The 10,745-nt window shown below is 55.8% G+C and overlaps 1 protein-coding gene across 3 annotated transcripts in view; it reads right to left on the minus strand.

The window, feature by feature from the left end:
* The window catches only part of LOC133354162 (protein ENTREP2-like), a 28,259-nt gene extending 22,625 nt beyond the window's left edge, over positions 1 to 5,634 (minus strand). The window contains exons 1-2 of one of the 3 annotated variants that reach the window (XM_061570787.1): positions 5,173 to 5,634; positions 419 to 475 (exon numbers count right to left, since the gene is read on the minus strand). In XM_061570787.1, the coding sequence (XP_061426771.1) occupies positions 419 to 475; positions 5,173 to 5,367 (252 nt within the window). In that variant the 5' untranslated portion in view covers positions 5,368 to 5,634. Of the gene's footprint in view, positions 1 to 418; positions 3,902 to 5,172 lie in introns of all 3 variants that reach the window. The other 2 variants (XM_061570785.1, XM_061570786.1) reach the window with 2 other exon arrangements.
* Positions 5,635 to 10,745: the final 5,111 nt, after the last annotated feature.

The raw sequence follows: 10,745 nt of genomic DNA on the forward strand, positions 1-10,745 counted from the left end.
TCTCTGCAATTGCTCGCTCACGCCACTGCCGGCCGATGGGGCCTCAAGCTAGAGAGAAACCTACAAGGTGATTGGTCTACTCTTCCACATTGACGAGACGCGTCGGAAGAGGCGAGCGTACGCACCGCACGCAAGCTGCCGATCAATCCACCGCTTCTCTATTCATTTACACCGCTGGGTGGACAGAGTCAGTGGACGAGCGGATTTAAGAAACTGCCACGCCAGGAGGTGAAATCGATCCGGCGACATCTGGATTATAATTCCAGCGCGCTAACCCTCGCTCCCCCCGTGGCGGCTCGGTGCAATGGTAATGATGGTGCTTTGTGTCCAGGGTCTCTTTAGCAAATCGGGCGATGCCTCGCGTCGCTCGTGTGCCCGGCGGCACAGTGGCATCTCGCCACGTGCCAGTGATACACACCACGATCGCTATTGGTCGCTTCCATGACACCACTCCAATCAGCCCACACAGCAAAGCCTGAGAAAAACGACACGAGCGGACAACACAGAACGCACGAGTGCACGCACGCACGCACGCACGCACACACACACAGGCGTACACACATATGCACGCACGCGCACACATGTGCACGCACACATACACGCACACACAGGCGTACACACACGTACAAGCACGCACACACGCACACACATGAGCACACACACACACACACATGCACGCACACACACAAGCGAGTTAGTCAGTGAACATTGATATGCAAAGACGCCAAGATTGATGGAATTTCATGATGGACTCTGACATTGGCACGATCAAACCGAACATGTATTGATTTTTCTTCTACACAAGTCTAGTATTCTGGCCTTTTGTTTTTTTTTGTTCCCACGAGGCTTTTTAACATGTTTCTCTCCCGTTCGTAATGGGGCTGCTAACCCCAGCGCTGGGTTGTGTGGGTCAGCGTGAAATACGTAATCAGCGCGGGCACGACCAAGTGCGGTGGGCCGACGCGAAAATTTAACAAATTCACTGCCCATGTCGCCAACGAAGGGCCTGCACACACCCCCCGCCCCCCTCCCCCCCCCGAGCTCACGTTCACCGCGGAGATGGAGCGATGAATGTTTGGCCCGTGTGTAAATGCCGGGTGGATTGGAGACCGTTGGTGACGGCTTTGGGGAAGGCTGTCATCCGACCACGGATTGATCGTGGCCGATTGTGGTGATGTTGATGATCATGATGACGACGCCGACTGCTCGACGCCCAGAAACAGCCGAGACCTCGTTGTGGGCTGTAAACAATCCTCCGTTGTTATCTGTAACAAACACCTTGCCGAGAAATGCATTGTCAGCAGGTAATAGCCGTGGCAGGGGACCTCTTAGGGCAAACTGTGGGGAGAATATATGACCGGGCCCTGCATTGTGTGGCCTCGAGGGGGTCTAAAATTACGGTCCATGAATCTGAATGACCGCACGCGTGAACTGACTGAAAGGTCGTTGCCAGGCAATTCGGTAAAGGAACAAGGGCCCTCCACTTGAGGTGGGTATGTGGCCGACTCTTCCACCTAAGCCAGACGTCTACGGAACACGTGGGAGTTACCCGCACTTTAACAATTTATAGAATAAAAAAAAACGCACGCGGACCTGGTAATTGACTGGCTGCGGTGCAAACCATTCCGGGAAGGTAACAACCCAAAAGAAATCTACATCTGTGCGCTGCGTAATTAAAATAATTACGGTATGAAACAAATTGCAAAGGTGGTGAGAGCATCACATATCGAAATGTGTGTTGGTTTAAAACACCAATCCACCACACCATTATGGAGCGTGGAGCCAAGTTGTTGTTGTTTATGTTGGTGCGTATCTGTGCCCGCTATCTGTGCATCCCTGGCCTGGTCCCGTGTGTTAAAAATGTAACGATCCGTGTTTAAATATTAACGAGTTGTGCTCGTTGAATTCGCATTATTGATGTGTTCATAAGCAAAGTTAATGGACGCTATATACAGGAGTTTCGGGTAATTAAGCAAACTATTTTTTTTTTGTTCGAGACGCCCAGCAATCTCCGTGGCTATTTACGTCCAAATGTGGGAAACATTGATGCTGGGGCTTCATCACTCGTGCCCGATGGTATCAATCGGTGAGCGCTCACGACACAGAGGAGAAAACGAGCAGAAATGTATGAAAACTGAAGCCACGTGCACGCTTCAGACAGCAGCTCAATCAATCAGCCGATGTCGGTAATTACCATTATGCAGATTATCTGTGATCGATGGTGGAAGAGATTGGAAAAATCATGCTTACAGTGACGGCCACTGTATGTACGTCCACTCGTGTCACAAAGACAAAGCTCCCCCTCCGTATAGCCTTAACTGACTGTAGGGGCAAGTGCTGTTAGCGAGCACCTATGAAGGCCGGAACGGTACACGAGGGGGTGGGTGGCCAGCACCACGCCCGACGGCCTTTTTTCCCCCAAGTGACGATGTTTACACACCGCACCATGTCCTCATTTGAGGCTGAGTCGACCTAAGGGAGGCCCGGGTTAGCGTAGCGCTAACCGCTTCACCACCGCTCCCCACCACAGACACACACACGTGTACACAACAATCATTACGCGAGCCACGGGCGCGTAGGTTGTGCCCCCTAGTCCACATGATGATGATCAGAAATCAATGGGGCTATGTTGATGGTGCCTGATTTCGTTTTGATTGATTTCAAAGATCGTGAAAGCCAAGCAGGTGTGAACTTGGCCAGTTTTCTAGCACGGGAGCACCGCCAGGGAGTGCCACTGTAGTGGCCTCGTGCCGCGGGGTGTTCGCTAGATGGCAGTAGAGAAATGGATTCCTGAATCCATCTGTGTGCAGACATTTGAACGTTACCCCCCCCCCCGACTCCACGCCCCCTATGCAGAGTGGGTTTTCTCCGGGTTCTGAAATTTCCGCGCACGTGAAACCAAACTCCCATTGCTAGGAGCTGACCAAGAATCCCAATACCCCTCAGCGCATACAGAGCAGTGATGTGCGGTGAGGTCAATGGCTGGGGAGGCACTGGCTGGTGTCAGAGCCAGATTCACACACTGAGGGGGGCGTGGCCTCACGGAGGGGGCGTGTCTTCACATAGGGGGGCGTGTTAGACACGTCCCCCTCGGTGAGGCAGATGTGATAGCTGCCTCCCCTGGTGCTTTTGCATTGCAGATTCATGACGAGACCAGCGAGCCTAAATATTTCTATACACACATATGTGAAATAAATTACCTGGAGTATGGAAGGCGAGGACATGAAATGAAGGGGTCTACAAACATTACATTGGTGACATATTGAGATAGTAACAGGCACGCGCTTATTGCCCGCGCTCCATCCAGTTACTGAGGGGTTGCGCAATCAGAGGGGAGGCTGAGCTCGTCGCTGCCTCACCTCTCGTCTCTTCCTGTATTTGCAGCGGAGCTGCGCAAATTTGGCGATTTTGACTATAAAAATGATTGGAATCGTACAGAAATGACATTTATAACACGAATTAGCGGGAAAATGTTAATATGTATTTATTCGATTTTCTTTTTACTTTTCGTAACAGCTATTTTCATTGGAGTATGGCAGGGGAGGCTTTGCTTCCCCTGCCTCCCCTGACCGCACGTCCCTGATTACCGACTGAACGAGACTTTCCTGGGTCAATGACACACAACGTGGCCACACTAACGAGAGCACGTGAAACTACCCAAACCACGCAAGATATATATATCTGCACTCGAATGGAATTTACGGCATCGCAATCGCCCGAAGAATCCAGGACTCTTTTTCTCACCGGATATGTCAAAGTCGCTGGTAGATTGCTGCACGAGGTGGCACGTGAGCCTAGGGTAGCCAACACATTCCTGCGGAGGGAGCTGGTAGGAACGTTGGGTTGCTCGGTCAATGGCCAGGGTCAACGGCGGCGTGGTGTATTCCGCAAATATAGCCGACTGTGAGGGCGGGCACAAGCCGGCGTGAGTAGGTTAAACGTTGAGTTTAATAAGGGCACCACGGGGTGACCAGCCCCTCCCCACCCAGCCCCACCCTCCCCACCCAGCCCCACCCCTCCCAGCCCCACCCTCCCCACCCAGCCCCTCCCCATCCTCCCCACCCAGCCCCTCCCCACCCTCCTATTCACACCCAGCCCCTCCCCACCCAGCCCCTCCCCACCCAGCCCCTTCCCACCCAGCCCCACCCTCTCCACCCAGCCCCTCCCACCCAGCCCCTCCCCACCCTCTCCCACCCAGCCCCTCCCCACCCTCCCCTCCACACCCAACCCCTCCCTCCCCACCCAGCCCCTCCCTGCACGACGGACACAATAATCCCCTGTGGGTTGGTGTAACCAGGAGGTTCCTACCAGTATCACAGCACGCATGCTGGACCCGCTGCGCTGCACTATGAGCCGCGCTTCAAAGCGAAACGCGCGCGTCCAGAGACGCTCACCCCTACTGAGTGAGGCTATCAACACTCGCCTTTGTCGGTGATTGAGTGAATGAGACCCCCCCCCCCGAACCCCCACACAGTGGGATGACTCGATGAGATACAAAGAGAGGGGATAGAGCGCGCAAGGAGAGACACACACACACAGAGGTACGAGTGAGAGACGGGAGACAGGCAGGACAAAGAGAGACAAGGGAGAGTTGTGCAGGCGAAAGATAGATAAAGACAACGATCCCCCGTATAGCCTTAAGAGACTGTTGGGGCAAGTGCTGTGAGCGAGTAGCACTTATGCGGAGATGGACGCAGACGCCGCTCGACTCACGCGGAGTGCAGCACAGAACGGGCACGAGTGGCGGACCTATGCAGTGATGGACAAAGACAAAGACCCCCCGGGCAAGTGCTGTTAGCGAGCACCTATGAAGGCCAGAACGGCACACGAGGGGGTGGGTGGCCAGCACCACGCCCGGCCGCCTTTGTCTCCCCAGTGGCGATGTTTACACATCGTTCTTAAACATCGCACCGGGTACTCATGTGAGGCTGAGTCGACCTAGGGTAAGCCCAGGACCGGTTCAGATAAATCGTCACCGATTTTGTCCGTGAGCGGGAATCGAACTCGTGTCGCCAGGTTCGTAGCGCAGCGTAGCGCTAACCGCTACACCACCGCTCCCCACATAGACAGACAGATACACACGCAGAGACACACGCAGAGAAAGACAGACATACACACAGAGACGCCGCTCTACTCACGCAGAGACACAGACAGAGACGCCGCTCTACTCACGCAGAGTCCAGCCCAGAAAGGGCACGAGTGGCGGACCCCGGCGGACGCGGCGAGCGTGAGCGCGGCGAGGCTGGTGGCGACGTTCAGGGCGCCCAGCCCGATCTGCGCGGCTCCCAGCAGCAGGTGCAGACGCGCCCCGCCAGGAGGTCGGGCGAGGCGAGCCTCGCTGGCCGCACCGCCGCTCAAAGGCGGCATGGGTAGGTGCGGGCTGGGTGCCACAGTCCCACTCCGCTTGCTCCTCCACCCACCATCGTCAGACCACGGGGAAATGTTGCTGCTGCTGCTGCTGTTGCTCTTCTGGATTTGGTGAAAGAGGAGAGCGGCGGTGGTGGTGGTGGTGGTGAAGGAGCGAACGCGGAAGGGCAGCACGAGGAGCAGCACGAGGAGCAGCAGCAGGAGCAGCAGGAGAGGGAAGCACCGACTCCTCGCTGCATTGTGGGGATGCGATCACAAGCAGCTTCAGCAGCAGCGCAGCGCGCACTGCACTGTCGCCGCGCGACAGCCCCATCCATCACTGCACAGCTCCCTCCTCCTCCTCCAACTCCTCCTCCTCCTCTTCACATCCTCAGGGACACGGTGGCCGACACACGGACACGCAAAGACCAGCGGGCGGCCGTCGTGCGAGACTAATTGGCCGTGGCGTCACGGCGGCCGCCGTGCCAGGCTAGGTTCACACTTGCCGAGGTGCGCGCGAAGTGCGCGGCCAAAGCTCGCGGTTTCACGGGGACAGAGCCCGGTGGGTGTTGGTTCAGCGGGTTTTAAGTGAGACATCAGCATCCAAGCGAAGACAAACACGGAGACAACGCAGACACACAGAGAGGGACACATGGAAACCACTCAGACAAAGACCCACCCCCCCCTGTAGCCTCACCAGACTGTTGGGCCAAGTGCTGTTTTCGAGCACCTATGAAGGACGACACGGAAGGATTTTGTTGTGGCTAGCGCCACGTCCGACCGCCTTTGTCTCCCCAGTGGCGAATTTTACACACCGCGCCAGGTACTCATTTGAGGCTGAGTCGACCGGGACGTGGCCCAGGATCTGTTCTGATAATAATCGTCACCGGTGTTGGCCGTGAGCAGGAATCGAACTCGGATCGCCGGGTTTGTATGCATAGCGCAGCGCGTACACAAATGTCCACTGACACACACACAAATACACCGATACAGTATACACACAAACACACAGATGCACACACAGACACACAGACAAAGACGTAGAACGCCCGTACACTCACAACTAAAGGATAAAGACAAAGATCCCCCCGATAGGCTTTACAGGCTGTTATGGCAAGTGCCGTAATAGCGAGCGCATATGACAAAGACAAAGGTCCCACGTATAGCCTCAACAGACTGTTGGGGCAAGTGCTGTTAGCGAGCACCTGTTAAGGCCGGCACAGCACACGAGCATGGATGGGTGGCCGGCACCACGCCCGGCCGCCTTTGTCTCCCTAGCGGCGATGTTTAAACACCACACCGGGTTACTCATTTGAGGCTGAGTCGACCTAGGGGAGGCCCAGGACCGGTTCAGACAATCGTCACCGGCGTTTGGCCGTGAGCGGGAATCGAACTCAGGTGGCCGGGTCTCCTGCTCACACAGCAACACGGAGGGAGTCGTCACTCGGCGTGCGTGTTGTGTGTGTACGTACGGGGGAGCGGTGGCGCAGTGGTTAACGCACCGCGCTACGAACCCCCATTACGGCCAACATAGGGGATGGATATCTGAACCGGTCCCGGGCCTCCCATAGGTTGACTCAGCCTTAAATTAGTACTGTGCGCGGTGTGTAAACGTGAGCACTGGGAGACAAAGGCGGCCGGGCGTATTGCTGGGCACCCACCCTCTCGTGTGCCGTGCCGGCCTTCATAGGTGCTCGCTAACAGCACTTGCCCCAACAGTCTGCTGAGGCTATACGGGGGATCCTTGTCTTTGTTTGCATTTGTGTTACGTTATTGAGATGTGTGTGTGTGGTTAGCGCGCTGCGCTATTAACCTGGCGACCCGGGTTCGATTCCCGCTCACGGCCAACACCAGTGACGATTATTTGAACCGGTCCTGGGCCTCCCCTAGGTCGACTCAGCCTCGAATGAGTACCTGGTGCGGTGTGTAAACATCGCCACTGGGGAGACAAAGGCGGTCGGGCGTGGTGCTGGCCACCCACCCCCTCGCTAACAGCACTTGTCCCTACAGTCTGTTAAGGCTATACGGGGGATCTTTGTCAATCAGTTAACCCCATAATCCACGGGTCTACCCCGTGATCTCCTTCGACACTTCGCGTGCACCTAGCTTGGCACAGTCGCTGTGGTGACGTCGTCCCCACTGGCTGGTGAGTGGTGGCTTCTGTGTGCGTCCGTCCGTGTGTGTGCTGCATAGGGGCTTGCTCACAGCACTTGCCCATCGATCTACATGGGATCTATATGGGATCGATATGGGATCAATACGGCTTCAAGGGGGAGCTCTGTGTCTCCGTGTGTGTGTGTCTGCGTGTCACTGTGTCTATATGTGCGCATATAAATGTGTCAGTGCGTTTGTCAGTTTCAAGTTTGTGTTGTTCGCCCAGCTGAGAAACCGAGAGACAAAAAAAGTGTAATTTACAACACGTGACCTGGGGCATGCGTGTGTCGCGGGGGCGATGATTGCGATGTAATACATCCAATTGAGAGATTTGCGAGTAATTTTAGAATCTGGCCATGACGTGGGCACACATCGGCCTACTTTTGCGGATGACAGCAGAGGATCCTGAACGCGAGCTGTCGAACAGACGGCACGGAGCATTATTTCAGGTTGTTGCGCCCGCAGTAATAACCAGGGCGTCCGCTGGAATTCGAACCGCGACTTTTGCAACAAGCGGCGAGCACGCTGCGGCTAAGCCACGTCACTCGCTCGTGTGCATGTGTCCATCTGCGTGTCATCTGCGTGTCAATGTGGGGAACGGTGGCGCAGTGGTTAGCGCGCTGCGCTACGAACCCGGCGACCCGAGTTTTATTACCGTCCATGGCCAACACCCGTGGCGATTACCTGAACCGGTCCTGGGCACACCCGAGGTAGACCCAGGTTCGAATGAGTACCTGGTGCAGTGTATACGCATCGCCGCTGGGGAGACAAAGGCGGTCGGGCGTGGTGCTGGCTAACAGCACCGTGCTCGCTAACGGCACTTGTCCCCGAAAGTCTGTGAAGGCTATAACGGGATCTTTGTTTTGTTTTGTATCAATGTGCGAGAGAGTGTGTGTGTGTGCCAGTGTGTATCGGCGTCAGTGTGTGTCAGCGTTTGCATCCATCTCCCAATAAACCTCGCGAGGGCAGCGTTCTATCAAAATAAAAGTCTCGCACGATTTGACATCTTGACCTTTTTACGCTGCATTCCTGCGTGCAACAAACCCCCTTCCCCCCCCCCCGCTGGTGCCACAATAGCGGTGCACCGGGCAAGTACATCATCGACGTCATTCAAGGCGATGGGAGCTGATGCCGATGCTGATGACAATAGGGGTGGGGGGGGGGGGTTGGTGACAGCGCGAGCTGAGCCGAGAAGCCGACGAACGAAGTTTCGTTCCCCGGGCCGTGAGTAAAGATCGGCGGTGAGTGATGTCCCAAGCACTCGCGGACCTTCTTCTTGGTTCTTTCGGTAAAGTCACGTAGAATGGAAACAATAAAAATAATAAAATAAAACATAATAAAAATAATTCTCACGACGTTTCGGCCACAGACCTGCAGGGATTCAGCTTTCGTGACTGCAGGGATTCATCTTCTTGGTTCTTTCGGTAAAGTCACGTAGAAGGGAAATAATAAAATAATAAAAATAAAACATAGTAAAATAATTCTCACGACGTTTCGGTGAAAACCAGGTCTGTCGGGGAGACAGCGTCTGAACAATGGTGGTGTTTCATTCAGACGCTGTCTCCCCGACAGACCTGGTCTTCACCTGATGACGGCTGCTTGCGTTGTGGCCGAAACGTCGTGAGAATTATTTTATTATGTTTTATTTTATTACTTTTATTGTTTCCATTCTACGTGACTTTACCGAAAGAACCAAGAAGATGCATCCCTGCAGTCACGAAAGCTTTAAATCGAAACTCGTGGACCTCTTCGCGAGCGTGGCGATGGAAATGTGTTCTCCCGATGCCACGATGCCTACAGCGCAATGGTGATGTAAATGGTGGGAAATAATAATCATGAATCGGGGAACATGACGATCACGATGAGGATAATGGCAGTGAGGATGCAGCTTGTTGTCTTTCATCGTTTCAGTGATGTCGATGCTGCTTCTGATGATGCTGCTGATGATGATGATGCTGCTGCTTGCTCACGTGGCAGCTGATGATATTGGCACTTTTGCTGCTGCTGCTGTCGATGAAAATGACAGATTCCATCTCGGCATTCACTCTTTCAGTTTCGAGTTAAACCTGTTAGTGCGTCTCTGGGGAATTCACGAAAGGACGTACAGTACCGTTTGTAGCTTTATTTATTTTTTTAGCCTCAACTTCACAGCGAGAGCGACGGTGTGCCCCCCGTAAATTAGCGCGTGGGGAGCGGAGGGGGTGGGGGAGCGGAAGAGGAGGAGGTGGGGGGGGGTCCTCCTGTGTGTGATCAAGGACAAAGGGACGTGACCTTGACATCTCGCGGTGCCTGGCTGGACACAGGAATTCCACGTCCTTGGGACAAAGACAATGTCACACATTTCTGGAGGTCGTTTGCTCACCGGCGGGGCCGCGTGGGGGGGTGGGGGGGGTGGATGGAGGGATGGGTGAGTGGGTGGTGGGTGGGTGGCGATTGGTAGGTGGGTGGGAGGGGGGTAGGTGGGTGGGAGGGTAGGTGGGTGGGGGGGTTAGGTGTGGGGGGGGGTAGGTGGGGGGGGGGGTGGTGGAGATTGGTAGGTGGGTGGGGGGGTAGCTGGGTGGGTGGGGGTGGTAGGTGGGTGGGGGGAAGTTGGGTGGGTAGGTGGGTTGGTGGGTGGGGTAGGGGGGTAGGTGGGTGGGGATTGGTAGCTGGGTGGGTGGGGGGGTAGGTGGGTGGGGTGGGGGGGTAGGTGGGGTATGTAGGTGGGTGGGGGGGGGAGTAGGTGGGGTTGGTGGGTGGGGGGGGGTAGGTGGGGGGGGGGGGGGGGTGGGGGGGGGGTAGGTGGGTGGGGGGGGGGAGTAGGTGGGGTTGGTGGGTGGGGGGGGGTACGTCGGTGGGGGGGGGTAGGTAGGTGGGTGGGGGGGTAGGTGGGTGGGGGGGTAGGTGGGTGGGGGGGGGTTTCGAAGAGACAATGAGCGGGGTGCGTGGTAAGCGCAGCAACAGAATTGGGGCGCCACGGTGGCGAGATGTTAACTACCCCGCCTGGTATACAGGAAGTCATAGGTTCGATCCCGACCCTGACGCCTGTGTACTGTGTGTGGAGTTTGCATGTTCTCCCCGTGGTTGCGTGGAATTTTCTCCGGGTCCTCCGAGTTTCCCCTCCACATTTAGACTCAACATGCGCCAGAGGTCGCAACCGGGTACCCGATACCCGTACCCTACCCGATACCCGGCTACCCGTACCCGGCCAGGTACGGGTACCCGTTTGCGACCCTGGTGCGGCCGGGTACGGGTACGGGTAGGCC

The sequence above is a fragment of the Lethenteron reissneri genome, chromosome 46 (assembly GCF_015708825.2).
Source record: "Lethenteron reissneri isolate LAM-NWPU_2019-01 chromosome 46, ASM1570882v1, whole genome shotgun sequence".
NCBI lineage: Eukaryota > Metazoa > Chordata > Hyperoartia > Petromyzontiformes > Petromyzontidae > Lethenteron > Lethenteron reissneri.